This window comes from Heteronotia binoei, chromosome 15 (assembly GCF_032191835.1).
Source record: "Heteronotia binoei isolate CCM8104 ecotype False Entrance Well chromosome 15, APGP_CSIRO_Hbin_v1, whole genome shotgun sequence".
Classification (NCBI taxonomy): domain Eukaryota; kingdom Metazoa; phylum Chordata; class Lepidosauria; order Squamata; family Gekkonidae; genus Heteronotia; species Heteronotia binoei.
This window is the reverse complement of record NC_083237.1, coordinates 25,739,745-25,759,492: the sequence shown is the minus strand read 5'-3', so window position 1 is coordinate 25,759,492 and position 19,748 is coordinate 25,739,745. Positions and strand designations below refer to the sequence as shown.

Here is a 19,748-nt window from a genome sequence, read left to right as displayed (position 1 = left end):
AAGGCCAGACTTCGATGGGACTGCAAGTACTCACCTCCTTGCCTCTCAGCTCCTCTATTCACCCCTGACTGCCACAAATGAGGGATAAACAAAGTGATATTCCCATGATGAATTGCTTGGGACATCTGGATGACCATTATCCTTAGACATTGGCATGACACAGCATGGTAATGCGTACGTTCCTATTTGTATTGGGATACTAGTAGAAGCTGCCAGATGTGCGTCTCTTTCTTTCTCTCTGACCTATATGTTAGCAAGCTCAAAATGATCTTTTCTTGATTGGCATAGGTGGGTTGGGGCAAAGACCTTAAGCTGCCTAGTGGTGGGGGGGAGGGGGGGGAGGACGTTGTATCATACCTATTAAGTCCATCCTTCCTATTAAAGCTGACCACCTTCATGGTAGACCTCAATACAAGCCAGCGATAGACCGATGACAAAGAGGAACCTTACGGACCTAAAGGACAAACAGATTCTTGTGGCAGAATTTTTGTAGACTAGAGTCCTTTTCATCAAATGTAAGAATCCTTAGATTTCCATGCTAATCTGCACCTCTTGCATTTTGCTGTCTTTTGGCTACTGTTTCCAATCTTGTTCCTCTGAATCGCTGCATGTGTATATATCTGCCAAGTGAGAATAATGCTTCATGTATCTGATGCTGTTAGCTCCAATTCACAAAAGCTTATGCCAGCATAAGTCTTCGAGGTGCCACAAGACTTCCTTTCCCCCTTTATAATGCAACCAGTTAACATGCCTGACCCTCTGGAATTTGTGAACAATATGCTCTTTGTAGACTGGTTAATATTTTCCACCGAGGCTGATGCGAGAAGGGATCAGGTAACAGTCATCAGGTCTAATCCCTTCCCTGCTATAAGGCAAGATCATGCACATATCAGCCGCCCCCTCCCCAAGATAAACCCACTTAATCTCCGTACCCCAATTATCCTTTTCTTCCCCTCCAAATCTGGTCACAACACACCATACCCTCAAAAGCAGGAATGAACCAGACCCATCATCTCAGGACTCACGTTACGGTTGCCAACTTTGGGTTGGGAAATACCTGGAGATTTGGGGGCTGCAGCCTGGGAAGGGTGGGGTTTCAGGAGGCGAGGGATCTCAGCAAGCTATAATGACATAGAAGCCACACACACCCCAAAGCAGCTATTTTCTGCAAGGGAACTGATCTCTTTGGCCCAGAGATCCGTCGTTATTCTGGGAGATTTCTAGGCCTCACCTGGAGGTTGGCAACCCTAACTCCCACATAGCCAAAAAAACCTGCACAGGATTCCTAAATTTTCTAATCTCCCTGTTAATATTCCTCAAACAACTTGTTTCCCTTCGTGCTGGGTACAGTGGGTTAGTGGCCAGTTCGATCTGTTACCCTAGAAGGGCCTAATAGATTTCACTGACCTCCAAGAAGAGATTGGGAAGGTGAAGACAGGCTCATCCCATGAAAAGCCATTCATCTTGAGCCATTCATCTCTCAGTATGGACCATGACCAGTCTCCAAGTACGACACACATCAACCAACCTGGATAAAATGCAAGGCTTCTCCCTCAACCAAGGCAGCCCCACTACACACTAGAGCTGGGGTGACCTGTTCAGCATCATCCCTTGACTCTTCATCTGTCAACCAACGGATACCAACATAAAATCATCTCATTTTCGAAAAGTAATACTTGTGGATTGTCCCCTTAGCATCAAATAAAAGTCTCCACCCAACCAAATCATACCACCTGGCTGACTGAGTTCCGCTGTCCCCTAACAAATCCATGAAGTTGCTCCATCTCGCCGGTGAAGTTTTGTCCGAGGTTTAAATCAATGGTCTTTCCCCCCCCTCAGATACAATGCTGGTCAAAAGGGGAGGGTCACCAGCCCATTCAGTTTCATTTGGCACAGAAGGGGTTAAACTGGCAGTCCAGTTCCACATTCCAGGGGGCAGCCGATGAGACTTGAGGAGATGCAGAGAGGCTGGTCAGAGGCAACTTCCTGGACGTTTCGGTTTCCCACACACACACTCCCACCCCGACCCCCACCCTCTCAGTTTGGCACAGAGGGTCCTTATAAGGGACATATCAGAGAGCGGAAGGGAGGCAAGGAGGGAGAGGGGTTATACATTCAATAGCCAGTGCTGGGCCAGGGCCCCTAAAACTGAGGCCATGCCTCCCTCATCACTTGGTGGCCCATGATTGTTCGTACAAAAAGTTCCATGCTTCACCACCCCCAAGCAGGACGCATGGAATGGGCCGGAGAGGGAGGAGAGCCATTGTCCATGTATCACAGGCTCCAGTTAGTGACGACAGCCCCACCCCATGCACGCAAACGCACGCCACACGCACACAAATGCATCTGTCTCTCCATCCGCCACAGGAACTCTTGTGTGGTCTCCTGGCAAGTCAACTGGATGACTGGGCGTCGTCCCCACATCTTGAAAAGACAGGCAAAGCTATTTCACCCCTATGCCATCTCAGTTCTCAATGGAGTCTGAAAAAGGAAAGAGGGGAAGTACATTTTAACTGGGAGGGGCACTCTCTTTACTCTTGGTTTTATTCTATGTATAGGACTTTTTTTGTAGAAAAAGCCCCAGCAGAAACTTGTTTGCATATTAGGCCACACCCCCTGACATATCATTATATCACACAGGGCTTTTTTGGTAGCAAAAGCCCGACAGGAACTCATTTGCATATTAGGCCACGCCCCCCTGACCCCAAGCCAGCCAGAGCTGCATTCCTGTGCATCCCTGCTCAAAAAAGGCCCGGTCTATGTACTTTATTAGCCATTGCAACTGGGAAGGCGATTTTAAAAAGAAATAGAAACTTCAGACCTCAAAAAGAAACAAAAAAACAAATTAAGAATCAACTAAGCACCATGAAGAGATTTTGAGAACTGTGTGCCTGGAAAATTATCTTCGCCCCAATCCCCCGCCCCTCACAGCTTCTCATCTTCCTGGGGCACTTCACTTTCCACACACTTGGTAACAGCCCAGTTTTTGTTATATTTACTCAGTTGAGTCCTCAGTTAGTTCAATGGGGCTTAGTAAGTATGCACAGCATAGTAAGTGTGCACAGAACCACAGTTCTTAGTAAGTATGCATAGAACCACAGAGTAAACTTAACTTGGGAGGGAAGTTTCCTCAGTTCCAAAATGGCTGAAGGGTGTGCATTTAGACCTGTGTGGCTAGTGAGGGTAACCATCTCTGCCTGAGCTCGCTGACTAAAAAAATCACATGGTTTCCCTCTAACATCATTTCCTAGAAATACAGGCTTGTGAAATCTTAGAGAAATCATTTCTCTAACTGGTCAGAGGCAGACTACTGAATATTTTTTTTAAGCTCTGAGCTCCTCAGGACAGGCAGCTGTCATTCATCACCATCATCATCATCATCATCATCATCTTGCATTGTGTGTAGAACTGCCTGGAGATACTAAGATTGTCTGGCAGTCAGAAGTTCTGGCTCTTTCATCATTATGTACCACTAGATGGCAAGCTAGACTGGTTTTTTTAAAAGGCATGAGACGTCTCAGAGGTGTCCCATCCATTGTCTGCCTCTGTGTCACGCTCCTAGTATTCCTTGGAGGGCACCCTTCTAAATACTAGACAAGGCTGATCCTGCTTAGCTTCTGAGATCTGACAAGATCAGGCTAGCCTGGGCTATCCAGGTCAGGGCTACTGGATGACTGTCTTCTTGTAGACTGAAAAGCAGCCAGTAAATTGATGGCGCAAGATAAATATATATATACTTTAATGCAAAGTCATAGCTGATTTATGGCAATCCCCCTAGGGTTTTCAAGGCAAAAGATATTCAAAGGTGGTTTGCCATTACTTGCCTCTGCTTAGCAACCCTGGACTTCCTTGGCAATTTCTCACCCAAATACTAACCAGGGCCGACTCTGCTGAGCTTAGAACGATCTGGCAAAATTGGGATAGGCTAGGCTACCCACATCAGGGCTGAACAATAAACAACAATTATAAATAAACAATATCCAGCATATACGGAATAAACTGTGGAGGAAAGAAAACAAATCCAGTGCCTCTATTTCCTCAAATTAATTTTTATGTACTGTCTCAGAGGGAGTTCCGTAGGGACAATGTTACACTGAGAGCGGAATGCCACAAGGGGGGGTGTTCTTCATGCACACATGCTCTGTTGCAGGGCTTTTTTTGTAGCAGGAACTCCTTTGCATATTAGGCCACATCTCCCTGATGAAGCCAATCCTCCTGGAACTTACAGTAGGCCCTGTAAGAAAAGGCCCCACAAGCTCTTGGAGGATTGTGGGCTAAAATGCAAAGGAGTTCTTGCCACAAAAAAAGCCCTGCTCTTTTGGATCCTTGGTATCTCCTCAGCCAGCATCTTCTCTGTGGGTGGCTCTCCATCTTTTCGAAAAAATTTATGTGACAACATTCGCATAACTACTTTTTTTTAATAGGATCTACACCAGGGGTGGCCAAACTGAGATTTGGGAGCTACATGGCGGCTCTTTCACACACATTGTGTGGCTCTGGAAGTCCACACTGCCCTGTCCTCCAGCTTGGAGAAGGCATTTATCTCTTGAAATAACTTCTCCAAGCCAAAGCAAGCCAACGGCTTGGAGAATGCATTTAAAGGTTTAAAAAGTTGCTTTCTTTCCACGTTCCCTTCCCCCAACTCTTTGCTCTCTTTCCTCCTTCCTTCCTTCCTTGCAGCTCTCAAACATCCAACATTCATGTCTTGCAGCTCTCAAACATCTGACGTTTATTCTTTGTGGCTCTTATATTAAGCAATTTTGATCACCCCTGATCTACACATTTCCATGCTTCAGTTCAAGATCTCAGTCATATCACCCTGACCTGGATGCCCCAGGATAGCCTGATCTCATCAGATCCCAGAAGCTAAGCAGGGTTGGCCCTGGTCAGTATTTGGATGGGAGACCAAGCAAGGAGTCCAGGATCACTGCACAGAGGCAGGCGATGGAAAACCACCTCTGAATGTCTCTTGCCTTGAAAACCTTCAGACCTCATGTCCTCCTCAGGTCCACCAAGAGTAGTGCATAATGAATTCACCATGATTCATCTGTGACTTGATGGCATTTCCCACCACTACCATTCAGGCATCTCTCTGCAGTACTTCTATTGGTGTTTAAAAGCACGTCCACACAGAAACTCGTATTCAGACTTCACATCTTATTGTTGAATGGCTCCATTGTTCAGAAGCTGAAGCACCCCTCTCTTTTGCTGTAGAGCAGGGGTGTCAAACATGCGGCCCGAGGGCCGGATCAGGTCCATGAGGGCTCCTATCAGGTCCATGAGCAAGTCTGCTTCCTTCTCCCCTCTCTCTTGCTTCTTTCTGTATCACAGCTTGCTTTGCCACAGAAGCTACAGAGCAAAGTGATTCTATAACTATGAATTTTATGCTTAATGTTTAAAAAGTATTAATTGAATTTTCAAAGTGATAAGATGAATTGATTATGGTTATCTGATTAAATATGTAATGATGATTAAGAATTAAGAAAAGGAATAAGAATAGTAGTTATTTTGGAGTTAAGATAAAGTTAAGTGAATGATAACTTTTAGTTAAGATTCTATATATGTGAATTTTTACTTTTAAAAGGTTTTTAATTTGTTTTGTATACCAGCAGAGGTCATAAATTGGAGGGTGGGATGGGTGGGAAATTATGTAATGTATTGAAGAATTACATTTAAATTCTGATAGCAGAATACTTTTCAATATATTGCAAAATAAAAAAAATTTGTCACAAAAAAAAAGAAGCTACAGAGCAAAGCCTCTATTTTCCCCATGGGCTGAGTCACCTCTCTTGGGGAGGAAGTGGGGGGGGGGGCAGCTTGCTTTGATACTGACCACAATATTGCAAGAGTGCTAATACTTTAAGCATGTTTTATTGTAGGTTTTTTTAAAAAAATCATTAATTGTGTTTTTCTGTGTCCTTTATAAAATTTATCTATCTACTACCTGGCATTACATTTTATGACACACATGGCCCAGCCCAATAAGGTCTCATTTATGTCAGATCCGGCCCTCATAACAAATAAGTTTGGCACCCCTGCTCTAGAGGGTGCTATCCTGCTCAATGGTCAAGGGTTAAAGGTCAGAGGTAGTTTCCTCATGCCAAATTATGTCATGTGAATTACGTATCCCTCAATGTCATATCCAGTCTTCCTTCCTTATAACCTGGAAGCTCTGACATTTGGATAAAAACCTGAAGGTCCACATCTGCTTACCAGCTGTGGTTCCCAATTCAGTGTCACAGGTCGGAGACAGATGTGGCTCCAGGGCAGGAGAGACGGTGAAGCGAGAAAACCGCAGGGCATCAACGAGGCTGGAATCGCCCCTCTTGGCTGTTGGCAACAAGGCGGGGGCCATGGGCACTGGTGAGGACAGGAGAGTGTGGGGCTTGGCAGAAGTGGGATCAGACACCATGGAGACGTAGGATGGGTTCTGGGCCATCAAGGGAAAATCATCATCCCACTCAAAACTGCCACCTGAGTGGTAAAAGAAGAACAGGAAAGATAAACAAGATGACAGGATCTCAGGTCACACTCAAGCCTTGACCGGAGTCACAGCTCAGCCTTACAGCCAGTTTTCTCCTTCAGGGGAAGGATTGTGAGGCTTGCTCTATGTTACATTCTTCTCAGGTCCACCAAGAGTACTTTGGATATGATCTATCTTGCAAATTCTATGCTTGAGCACTCAGGAGTCCAATTCAGTCTGGGACTGAATGGGGAGGAAGCATCAGCCTTCCTCCTTGCCCCACACAGTTTTCCAGATCTAAAATGGTCACAAGAAGCCACTACATGTCCTACTGGTGAACTTACATGTAACTCGTCTGTACATGTCAGTGTTCCTAATGGGGCAAACAGCAACAATAATTCTCACCAGGGCTGTTTCAGGTTAGGAAAATGGTGCAGGGAGAAGGCCGAAGCCCCTTCTTCCCGCAGGCCTGATCCAAAGAGGGCCCTTGGGGGCCTAGGAACTGAGTTGTGTGAGCAGAGAAGGAACAAGGCACCTCTGATCCCAAGTCTTCATGTTCTCTTCATTTTTACTTCAGACGTGAAAAGTCCAAATGAGCCTTTGTTCCCTCCCATTTAACTTATTTTCACACTGAAATTGACTGCAGCAAACCAGAGGAAGTAAGAATCGAAGAAGAATCTAGAGTTCCCAACCTCTAGGTGGGGCCTGGAGATCTCCTGGAATTACTACTGATCTCCAGAGTAGAGAGAACAGGTCTCCTGGAGAAAATGGCTGCTCTGGAGGGTGGAATCTATGCCAATGGACTCTGCTCAGGTCCCTCCCCTCTGCAAACCTCACCCTGGCAGCCCTGGAAGAGCTGACGACCCTAGGAGAGCTTTCTTGGATCACACCAAAGACTCAGCCTACCCACACTACTAAATACTTCAACGGTATGAAGATAACAGCCCTCCTCTTCCATTTGTGCCCCCTACCCAGTATCTAGCATTCGGAGATATACTGCCTATGAGCATGAAGGTTCCATTCAGCTATCACATCAAAGGGCCACTGACAGAATGTCCTCGCTATTTCCTTTGTGTTCTTTCCTTTCCAACCCTTCATCTTAGGCTACATGGTTGGGCTTCCTCCTTTCCCACTGCTCCATTCCAAGACTTGTCAGAAGAGCTGGAACATGCCCTGCTTATTCTTTCCTCCTTGCCCCGATACTCACTGAAGCCATCTGCTGTTGGGAAGCTATCCAGTCCAGGTTCTGTGATGGCGCCAGGAGTGGGGGCTTCTCCATCTGGGGCTCCCTGTGAACTCAACTCATTGGTGGGTGTCTCCTACATACAGGAAATGACACAGTAATGGTAAAGCCCCATCCCTTCACTTTGGGCTCCTCCCACGATGGCTCTAACCCCAACGGCTCCTCCCACGATGGCTCTGACCCCATTATTCCTTATGGAGACCAATTCCCATGGTATGATAGAGGGTTGATCTGCGGGTATCTGGAGCTCCGGGGGGGCTGTTTTTTGAGTTAGAGACACCAGGTTTTCAGCATAGCATCTGGTGCCTCTCCTCAAAACACCCTCCAGGTTTCAAAAAGATTGGACTGGGGGTCCAATTCTATGAGCCCCAACAGAAGGTGCCTCTATCCTTCATTATTTCCAATAAATGGAAGGCATTTAAAAGGTATGTGGTACCTTTAAATCTGATGGCCAGAACTCCCTTTGGTTCAATCATAGTTGTCACAACCTTGCCCCTGGCTCCACTCCCAAAGTCCCCGGATATTTCTTGAATTGGACCTGGCAACCCTAAGCTCACCTGATCAAAGAGGTAGACAGTGACATCATCAAAGAAGGAGACCATCTTCCGCTTGCGGTCGAGCTCAGCAGCTGCCTCTTCGGCCGAGCGGGGTGACTTGAGGAGGCCGCGCAGGTTACGGGCGTCGTCGCTTTCGCTCACCACAATTGGGACACTCCTCCCTCCGCCTCCAGCCAGCCCTCCTTCCTCTTCCTCATCGGCATCTTCTTCCTCCTCCTCCTCAGCTGCCATGGCAGCTTCTCTCCTGCCCAATGTTGGCCCTTCCCCCAGAGCAGCCCCTTCCCAAAATGGCCCTTTCCTGCCCCCACCGGGTGGAGGGAACGTCTGCAAGGCCAGAGGGGGAAGTGAGAGAGACAACCTGGACAACTTGGCTGGAGGCAAAGGCCCAAAATCAAAAAGGGTTGGGTAGGAGGGAAGAAGGGTCAGCCATGTGAGAAGGGTAAATGGCGTGGAAGCAAGGGAAGGAAGGAAGGTTGCAGTGAAAGAGACAGGAGAGTTATTTCACTGAAAATGTGCCCCTATGATTCCTGCCCAAAATATACCTGGATAATACCTCTCCTAGCTACTATGCCAAAATCTGATTAGATTAATTGCAACATTGGCCTCAGGACAGAAAGAGAGCCCTGGGGAATTAGATCAAGGGTAGATCTAATCCAGAGGGGGAGGGAGCAGACAAAGGAAGCCAACTTTCTTCCTCCACCCAACTGAGATCCATCTTTCATGGATTTGTCTAACTTGCCATTATTGCCACCCAGGGTTTTTTTTGCAGCAGGAACTCCTTTGCATATTAGGCCACATACCCCTGATGTAGCCAGTCCTCCAGGAGCTTACAGGACTCTTATTACAGGGCCTAGTGTAAGTTCTTGGAGGATTGGCTACACTGGGGGGTGGCCTAATATGCAAAGGAGTTCCTGCTACAAAAAAAGCCTTGAAACACAGAGCAACAGATTCTATAGATCTGCTGTACAATGTGATCTGCCCTGAATTTGTTGCCAAATAATTTCATTATGTCACAACGGGCCCTGAAATTTGAGAACAAAAAACACATTTCTGCACAATTCATAATTGTATAAATCTCCATTGTATACCTCTCTCTTAGCACTCCACCACCACAAAAGTCCCAAATATTTAGCTGTTCCTTGCACAGAAGGTGCTCCATCCCCACTTATACTCTCAGCTGCTCTTTTCAGCACTTGGGAGATAGATCCAGGTGGGCAGCCGTATTGGTCTGAAGCAGCAGAACAGATCTTGAGTCCAGAGGCACCTTTCAGATCAACAAAAGTTTATTCAAGGTCTATGTGCACACAAAAGCTCATACTGTGAATAAACTTTTGTTGGTCTTAAAGATGCCACTGGACTCAAAATCTGTTCTAGAGCACTTGGGAGGGCAGGCAACCAGAACTGTATGCAGAATTCCAAAAGTCGCTGCACTATAGGATTGTTTATTGGCCACATATGAATTGTGACACTGGCCATGGTTGTATGTTTTTTGGGGCGGAGGGGGTTCTACTCTGGAAAGAGACTCCAGAATGGCACAGATGGAGGCAGATAAATAGTAACTCCTATTATTAGCCTTGTTTCTCCATCCCCTATCCCTTCCCCAGCGTGTTTTGCCAACATTTAAAAATCACTGCCTCCGGGTTAAGCAACAAGGTGGTTCCTTTCCACTTGGCAGTTCATCAACTCTCCCTAAAACTTCATCCCAGCCTTAGACGGAATCCCTACCTTTGATATCTTCTCCAGCTTGGTTTATGGGGACAACAGATTCCTGCTCCTTTTTGGGGGGTTCAGCAGCCACGTAATGGTCTTCTTGTGCATCCTGCAAGTCTTCCATATCAGACACAGTTACATTTTGGGTCCCCGACTGTCCCAGCTCCTCCTCTTCTTCCCTTTTCTCTTCCTCCCAATCTGGCTGCACTTCTTCAGGTTCTTCACTTCCCACCGCAGGCTGTTGATGCTCCTCTTGCTCCTCTTCCTCCTTTTCGTTATCCTCCATGCTCTCTAGCTGCTGAGACTCTGTGGTGTCTCCATCGTGGCTTTCCTTGGCTTCCTCCTCTACATCTATCTCGTGTCCCTCCTCTGGCTCCAGGGTCCACAGCTTGATAACAGCCTGATCCTTCAGCGGGGCAATGGGAGAAGGTGTCAATGTTGGTATTCCCTGACTACAGAGAAGGTTCCGTGTGACATTTTCTTGTAAGGTGACCAACAGTTGCTCCTTGCACACTTGTACCACAAATCCTCCATCCACTATGGTCTTCTCGGTCGGCTCCTCCTCCTTGTTTCCAGCAGCAGGTACCACAACGGGCTCTGCCTCCCCATCGGAGAAGTAGGCGGAGTCACGGTGAGGTGTTGCCAGTCCTAAGCGCCTCCCTAACTCTTCCTCTAGCTCCGCCCCTTCCTCACTCACCGACAAGGTAAGGTCACTGGTGGACTGGGAGATTGGTGTTGCTGGAAGTTTGTCTGACCCTTCTTCCACTTCTATTTCTTCCTCCTCTCCAGAAGTTGTTGGCGGGGGTTCCTCTTTGAATATGAACTCCGGTGAGAAAGTGCTTTCTGTTTCATACCCACTGTCACCAAATTTTTGCCCTGGAGAGGAATAATGGGATGCTGGGCTGCAGACGTCGGAGGAACTGGTGTTTGAAGGAATGTCCAAGGAATCCACTGAGTCTAAGGTTCCCCTTTGTCGCTCTGGTGCTGCTGGGGAGAGGCTAAGGGTTGGTGGACCAGTGGAGAATCCATCAATGGCTTCTGGGAGAATAGCAATAGTCTCTTCATCATTGGTCTCCGCCAAAGTGGACAACGGTGGTATTTCTATGGGAACAATCACATTGCAACATCCAGAGGATATAGCTGGGAAGGGCGATCCGGGCGGACGGCTGCTTCCTCCACTTCTTTGTTTTGGGTAGTCCTGGAGTTCATATGTCTTCACAGCAGCACCCATGAGTGGGTCATAGAATTCACTGTGTTCTCCACCATCACCATCACCATCCCTAGGGGGCAGTATAGGGCAGTCAGAGAGGGAGCCACGCTCCACTTTCAGTGAGGAGTCGTCTTCAGTGCCATAGCTGTCACGATGAGGACGCCGCAGGGGTGGGCCGTGGTTGCTCCAACCGCTCACCACATCCCCCCGAGGAATGGCACATGTGCAGCGCACCCGGCTGCACAGCGGGCATGGCAAGAGATTACGTCGCCCACCCCCAATGCTGCTCCCACCATCATCAGTGCTGCTGCCAGAACTTTGGTCCTCCATCAACGAAGGTTCCTGCTCCCATGAGGGAGACCCCTGGAACTCCGAGGGGTCCCCAGCCAGCGTCTCCCCTGCCCCTCGTTCTTCCATCATCTCGGCATCCCAGCTACGCTGCTGGTCCTCCAGTTCCCGATACACAGTGAGAAGAGACTCGGTTAGGAACGTCTCGCCCCCTGCGGATGGCGTTTCAGTCAGCGATGTCTCTTGGATCTCACCATCCACACGGAAGGGGTTGCTGTCACCACTGCCACTGGCCAAGAAGGGGTTGGTGTTGGACTGCTCCTGTGGCCGATAGGGGGTGCTGCGGCAGTCCCAATCCGAGGGAAAGAGGGGCTGGGGTGGGGAGCCGGGACTGGGGGCACAAACTGGCCCTTCACCCCCGCCATGGTCCTCCAAGCGAATGTAATACTCGCTGCTGACGGAGGGGCTGCGGGCACTGATGACGGGCACCACGCTGGGAGTCTCCAGGCTGTGCCCACGCTGTGATGTTTGTTCATAGAAAGGATTGCTCCCAGGTACTGCTAACCCACCATTGCTGGAGGGGTACTCTGGCGGTGCCGAGGCAGGCCCCTTCCATCTTCCCAGACGGGCCTTCTCCCACATGTATTCAAAGTTCAGCCCCCCACTGCTTTCCGTCACTGTCAGGATGTCATCCATGTCGCCACCATGGAACCCATCCAGTAGCGGGTAGGCCGAGATCTCTTCTGATGGGCGCCGGTGGCGTGCAGAGGAAGAGGAAGCAGGCGGCGGAGAGGAGGAGCGCTTGGGTTTCAGGGCACTCCAGCGCCACTCAAAGCTCTCCTCTGCTTGAGCATTGGAGCGCTCATTCAGCAGGTAGCTCACCTGCAAGTGCAGCTCTTCCATAGTCGGGCGATGGGAAGCTGGGAGCCAACAGGACTGCATCACCTCATACCTACAGCAGGGCAGGGATGAAGGAAGGACAGAGGAACAGTCGGAAAAAAACAGGCAGAAATAGGAGAAAAAAACCAGTTGGGGTGGGAGAAACAGCCTGAAAGAACAGCAGGGGGAAGGGGAGGGAAACACAGGGATCTTGAAAACAAATAGAAAAAAGTTTCAGAACGACAGTCAGAAGGGAACAAGAAGCAGAAATGATGCCAGTGATCCCTAAAAGAACTGGTAAAGGTGGGGAACGGGTGAAAAATAAAAGGAGCCTGAAGACATGAGGGACAAAGGCAAGCATTGTCAGCTAAACTGAACAGCTGGAAAGTCAGCAGGAAGCCAAACAGTCAGAAGGACAAGGAGAGCTGAAAACCCAACAGTCATAATAAAGGGAGGATTGCTGAAGCAGTGGAACAAGTAAAAAGACATGAAGCGCTGTCAGAAATACAAAACGTCGGGGACGGTTGTAACCTGACCACCACCAGCAGCACAAAGGGCAGACAGAGGACAACAGGAAGACCCATCGCTCTGCATCGTGCAGGATATACACATGTACAGGTTTGGGTTCAACCTCCAGGATCTCCACTTTAAAAGGATCCCAGAGAGAAAGTTCTAGGGAAGATTCTACTTGGAGAAAGCCTGCTGGGGCTCAGTAGAAGTCTGGCTAAATTTTGAGAGCAGAAATGAGATTCACCAAATATATCTTTTAAAATTTATTTTCCTGTAGCAGCAGAAAGAAGAGCACAAGGCATCCTTTTAAACAAGAGGGATGTCCCCGCTCTCTCAGGGTCACCATCATGGAGTTCTTCTGCCACTTCCACATCTTTTCATTTTTGTATAAGAGGCTAGCTGAGCTCCTGTACTGGAGGACCACGATGGGCTTTTAATGAAGCTTTCAAAGAAGGCACAAGCTGGCCACACACCCTTGAACCTCCCACAAGGTCCCCCCCCCCAGCTGATTGAGGAGCTATCTCAGTTGCCAATGTGGTTTATTCTGGCCCTCCGGCCCCCCCCAGATGCCAACATCCCCTCCCCTTGGAGCAGCCCCAGGCAGGGCAGAGAATCCCCATCCCCTGACAACCTTGGAAAGCAGCAAAAGGGGGCCCTCGAATAAGCCCCAACACATATGTTGGTACCACGGCTGTAACATCAATTCCCATTCAGTTTGGTGTAGTGGTTAGGAGTGGTGGACTCTGATCTGGGGGAGCCGGGTTTGATTCCCCACTCCTCCACATGCAGTTGCTGGTGTGACCTTGGGTCAGTCACAAGTTCTCTCAGAGCTGGTTCTCTCAAGAGCAGTTCTTGAGAGAGCTCTCTCAGCCCCACCTACCTCACAGGGTGTGTGTTATGGGGAGGGGAAGGAGATCGTAAGCTGCTCTGAGACTCCAAGTGAAGGGCATGGTATAAACCCAATCTCTTCTCTCTTCTACTGCTCATGGCTGTTTTTAAAGGTGAAATTACACATCAAGGGAGCTAATCACAGCCCCATGTGCAATTTAGGCCCATGTGCAATTTAGTTCACAGAAAGATAAGAATTCTTGGGAAATGCTCCACCAGACAAAGAACAAGTGATCAGCAGACCAAGAAAGCAGAGGAACAGCCTGGGAAAAGTGGGACAGCCCATAAGAGAAGCTGTAATTAAAGAGGCAGAACTGGGAAAGCACTGTAGAAAGGACATCTCTCTAAGGGTATATCTACACAGCAAAATGATACCAGTCTCGATGTTATGGCTCTTAGTCCCAACACCCCCAAGAATCCTGGGAAATGAAGTTTGTCCCTGAGGCCAATTCCACACTAGACCTTGAATTCTTGTTCAGCCCTGTCCCCAAACTGACATTCTACACTTGAATCATGGAATCATAGAAAGCAGTTCTATGAGTTTATGATTCTATGGTTCTAGTGTAGAAAATCAGTTAGGGGACAGGGCTGAACCAGGATTCAAGGTCTAGTGCAGAATGTCTGAGTCTTTGCACAAAGTTACAGCTTCAAAGATTCCATGGGAAGAGGGCACACGTATGACACCAATTTAAGTCTAGACATGCCCTTAGGAGATCAATAGCCAAAAGAAAAGGAGTTGGGACAGCTGCTAGAAGGACAGTTTGAAAGATACAAAACCCAGCAAGAAAATTCACAGACTGCTAGCGTGGCTGAAGAGACCTCAGAAGAACAGGGCAGGAAAAGGCAAAAAGGCTCATTGCAAAGATCTGTCAGAAAGACAGCAGAGGCAGAGAAACGGGTGAATGGTCGGAGAAACAACAGGAGGAACAGAGAGAGGGGAGAATGGAAGAACGTTAGGAGAAACAGGGGCACTGAAAATAGCAACCTTAATGCACGACACAACATCCTGGAAAGGAAAAAGGATTTACAGACCACCCAGGTGATCACTCTCCAATGGAGGAGATCCAGGAGGAAGATGTCTCTCTCAGCTTGTGGATTTCGCCTTCTTTGCACCACAGTGTTTTGCTAGACTCACCAATAGTCCGAGTAGGGAAGCTTAAGGCGTGGCTTGGCTAGCTTCATCTGCTGCTCTTTGACGACAAACGTTAACACCTCCTCATCTGAGAGGTGCCGGTAAGGCTGGGAGCCAAACTCAAAAAGCTCCCAGATGGTCACTCCCATCGACCTGGCAATAATACAAAAGACAGAGAGAGACCACTGAAAGTCTAGCCCAGCACAGGCTCCACCCCATGGGTTAAATCGTCCAAAAATAAGAACAAATTTCTTGCAGATTCAGTGGGGAAGAGGTTTTGGAGTTTGACCTACAAACGTTTACACTCATTCTACAATACTGTTATATGAATGCCAGACCCCCTGGTGGGCATGGGAATCCCCCATTTCAGGTCCCACCTCACTGTTGCCGACCAACTAGCTGGCAGGGGAAAATCACCTCCCCCCCAAAACAGGGAGGAATGGAAAGGTCCTCTGTGCAAGCACCAGTCGTTTCCAACTCTGGGGTGACGTTGCTTTCACGTTTTCACAGCAGACTTTTTACGGGGTGGTTTGCCATTGCCTTCCCCAGTCATCTACACTTTCCCCCCAGCAAGCTGGGTACTCATTTTAAACAGGGAATATTGCACTAAAATTAAACACAATGTGTCTACATGACCCAGAAGTGACAGGGAATGCGTTGGAAATGTCAGGGAATGAAGAATTGCAGATTTATACCCCGCCCTCCTCCCTGAATCAGAGACTCAGAGTGGCTCATAATCTCCTATATCTTCTCCCCTCACAACAGACACCCTGTGAGGTGGGTGGGGCTGAGAGGGCTCTCACAGCAGCTGCCCTTTCAAGGACAGCTCTGTGAGAGCTATGGCTAACCCAAGGCCATTCCAGCAGGTGCAAGTGGAGGAGTGAGGAATCAAACCCGGTTCTCCCAGATAAGAGTCCATGCACTTAACCACTACACCAAACTGGCTCTCACTCTGGTTTTGGGGCAAAACTCTATGATAGAAGCTAATTCTACCATAGAGTTTGCTCAAAAACCAGAATATCACCCCCACCCCAATGTCCTCAACGTGCTTATATCACTTCCATGTCAGGTAGGTACATTGTGTTTATTTTCAATATTCCTTCCCATTCTCGATGAGCCTGGCAACCTTATACTCTTGCTATAGTTTGTTCAGGTATTTCATACCAAATAGAATTGCCAATTGTGTGTTTGGAAATTCCTAGACATTTTGATAAGGAGTGTGAGGAGGGTGGAGACTGGAGAGGGAGAGGGACCTCAGCAAGGTACAATGCCTTCCAAAGAAGCCATGTTCTCCAGGATAACTGATTTCTGTAGTCTGGGGACCAGTTGAGGTTCCACTGTTTTATGCAAGGAAGGCAGCTTCATCCATTTCGAATGCTGCATTACAGGGGAAGCAGCTAGAAGAAGGAGCTGTGAGGGGAAAGGGGTACAGCCAGCAGCAGGCTCAAGCACATGCTAGTTCAGGGATGTCAAACATGTGGCCTGGGGGCTGAATCAGGCCCCCGGAGCACTCCTATCAAGCCCCTGAGCAACTGGCTGTCATCTGCTTCCTTATCCCTTTCTCTTGCTTCCTTCTGCATCACAAGACTTGTTCAATCACACAGGAGCTACAGAGCAAAACCTCTATTTTCTCCATTGGCTGAGGCTCCTCCTTTGGGGAGGAAGGGTGGGGAGGCAGAGCTTGCTTTACCAGGCTCTCTTAATCACACAGCAGAACTACTGAACCAAGCCTCTCTTCCTTCTGTTGGCTGAGGCTCCTCCCCCTCCTGGTTCCCTGGGGAAGAAAGGAAAGAGCCAGTTTCCTTTGCTCAGTTCCCTGGATCCCATGGGAGAAATACAAAGAAAGCACCTTTAAGACCAATGAGTGCTAATTTTTTAAGTATGTTTTATTTTAAGCTTTTTTTTTTTAAGATCTTTAATTGCGTTTGTCTGTGTCCTTTATAAAGTTTATATCTCTGCTACCTAATCTTAAATAGGTACACACATGGCCCGCCCTGACAAGGTCTCATTTATGTCTGGTCCAGCCCTCATAACAAATGAGTTTGACACCCCTGCTCTAGCTTTTGCTCCCTCTTTATTGGAAACCATATCCTCCCCTAGGCTATCTAGCAAATGTGCAGCAAGGGTCCTAATTCCTCAAGCACAGCTCCGTATAGAACTATACCTAAACAGGAGTTATAGATTTATTTCATTTGCAATACTTCTTCCCTTGTAGCCTCAGAGCCTGCAAGGCAGCTCAGAAATGTAATGACTACTTCTATGACCACCACTCTCAAATTCTAGATTAATGCTAATGCCAGTATCTTGCCCAGGCAGGGATAGTGTGACAGGAATGCACTATCCTGTTTGTGCCAGAAGGTGTACATCTTGCGCTTTTGCTCATGCAGGATCCGTGGGAGCTAACACACAGCACAGGCCAGGGCTACCCCAACTCCCCCCAGCCCAATAACGGAGGGGACACAGATGCCTCTGTGCCGTGGGGGAGAGTTCCTATAGGAACCTTTGGGGCAGGGCTGTGCAGAAATGAATGGCAGCGTGTGAGCTCAACCCATTTGATTTTGAATTGTTAACATTTCATATATTGAGTCTGACACTTAAGAAGAACTCTTAATTGATTAATAAATAAGAGAAGGTTATATTTAAGTTGTCAAATCCTTTATATATCCAGTTTTCCTTTTTTTTACAAAACCCTTAATCCCAAAGAATATATATGACACTTTTGCACCTACATGATAAACACCCTTGGAAGGCAGTATACAGATACTGTAATGGCAATATAACTATAAAATACATAGGTATTTTATTTCTATAAAACTTTTGGTGCAACCTGTTTTGAGTGAAACAATGCCTGAGCACCTGCAAGATGAATGGATGCACATCCCTCCCCTGTTCACCCCACCTTCATCTCTCTCCTCTTTCTCTGTTCTCTCTGCTAAGTCAGACATGAAACTGTAAACTCCTTGGGGCAAGGACCCTCTCAAGTGATGCACACTGTGATGGTGCTATAATGCTTTTATATTAAACTGGGAATGTTGTTTAAAAAATCAAATTAGACCTAAATATTAACTTTGGCAAGCAAATTCAAGCTAGAAATTGCCAGTCTTACAGCCACATTGGTTCCCCCCCTCAGCCCAGCTGCCCAGGAGGTGAGCATTCTAAAAGAGGGACCTCTCTAGTATTGCCAGCCTCCAGGTGGGACCTGGAGGTCTCCTGGTATCACAGTGGAACTTCAGACAATAGAGATAAGGTTGCCAACCTCCAGGTGGTAGCTGGAGATCTCCTGGGATTACAACTGATCTCCAGTGCCATAGATCAGTTCCCCCGGAGAACATGGTTGCTTTGGAGTAGGACTGCCAATTGACCAATGGGAGCAGACAATCCACCATATTTGTGGGCTCCTGCCGCCCCCATTCCCCCAAAACAGTGATGTCATACACTAAATGCCAGCTTCACCTGGAAGTGACATCGGCACATTGGTGACACCAGCGGGGGTAAGGGTCTGGTTTTGGGGCACAACTTTGTGGTTTGAAGCTGATTTTACTATAGAGTTTTGCCCCAAAACCAGAGTGCCACCCCACCCCCAACATCACCAATATGCCCAAATCACTTCTGGGTGATGCAGGCATGTCACCTGTGGCATCACTGTTTGGGGGTGGGGGGCAACATCGCTCCTGGGACATCCCCCCCAACCCCCTGCCCATGGGCAACCTGGACCTGGCAACCCTACTTTGTAGGCAGCCTGTATGGCACTATACCCACTGAAGTCCTTCCCTCCCCAGACAACCCCCACAATCTCCATGAATTTCCCAACTTCTCCCTAGCTGGAGAAAATGGCTGCTGTGGAAGGTGGATTGTACGGCATTTTGCCCTGCTGAGGCCTTTCCCCAAACCCTGCCCTCCCCAGGCTCCATCTCCAAAATCTCCAGATATTTTCCAACCCACCCTAGACCTACCAGACATTGCTCTCCTTGGTCTGATCCACCACAATGAGGTTGCCATGCATCTCATCCAGCAACTCTGGGGCGACCCAGCGCAAAGGAATCCAGAGCCGGTCAGGGGTGATATAATAGTCTTCCTGCAAAACAAGGATCAGAATCGGTGCTGGAGCAGAACTGATGTTGATGTCCTACGTGCTAGTTGCTCTGATCCCAGGCCGGTACAGAGGAATGGGCGGGGGGCCTGTGTTTGCTCTTTGCCTCACTGCAACCATAAATTCCCTCTGGCATCAGTGCCGCTCACAATCCAGTGGCACCGTAAAGATCAACACCCGGCTGGTGAAATAAATCTTCATATACCGGAGCTCACTCTGTCAGGTGCCACATCTGATGAATGTCAGCTTGTAGCCAACAAATTGAGTTCCGGCATATGAATGTTTATTCCACGCTAAATGTATATGTCTTTAAAGCATCAGATTCTTTTTATTGATTCTGTGGCAACGCCGGTACCCCTGTGGAATTTATCACTGGCACCCGTGAGGGAAATGGGCAGTTCCTACAACCCCCGTCCAGCTAGCTGTATAATCCCACATGCGCACATTAAAACCCCAGTGTTGTTTTCTACTTGGCCCCTTGAATGGTCAAGGGGGCTGCTGTTTCCAAGGAGACATTGCTTGGTGGTTGCCCCTCCCCCAACCGGAGGCATTTTCAGAGGGCACTGCCTGAGGGAAACACCAGAGGATACTGACCCTCTAGGGTGGTCCTCCAGCATGGAAAAGCATAGGGCAAGGAAATCCACTGGTTCATTTTGGGGTGGATAATTGACATGGTAGACACCCTCCACACACACACACCCGAACACACAGGCTGAGCATCATTCTGTTCAAACTTGTTCATATGCTACCTAACAGTGCAGCCTTGTGTAGCATTACA

The 19,748-nt window shown here is 48.1% G+C and overlaps 1 protein-coding gene across 2 annotated transcripts in view; it reads right to left on the bottom strand.

Moving 5' to 3' along the window:
• Positions 1-1,775: 1,775 nt before the first annotated feature.
• The window catches only part of LMTK3 (lemur tyrosine kinase 3), a 35,267-nt gene continuing 17,294 nt past the window's right edge, over positions 1,776-19,748 (bottom strand). For both annotated transcript variants that reach the window (XM_060255955.1, XM_060255956.1), the window contains exons 9-15: positions 18,834-18,955; positions 14,884-15,033; positions 9,989-12,423; positions 8,264-8,634; positions 7,671-7,782; positions 6,214-6,474; positions 1,776-2,481 (exon numbers count right to left, since the gene is read on the bottom strand). In XM_060255955.1, coding sequence (XP_060111938.1) covers positions 2,465-2,481; positions 6,214-6,474; positions 7,671-7,782; positions 8,264-8,634; positions 9,989-12,423; positions 14,884-15,033; positions 18,834-18,955 — 3,468 coding nt within the window. In that variant the 3' untranslated portion in view covers positions 1,776-2,464. The remainder of the gene's footprint in view (positions 2,482-6,213; positions 6,475-7,670; positions 7,783-8,263; positions 8,635-9,988; positions 12,424-14,883; positions 15,034-18,833; positions 18,956-19,748) is intronic.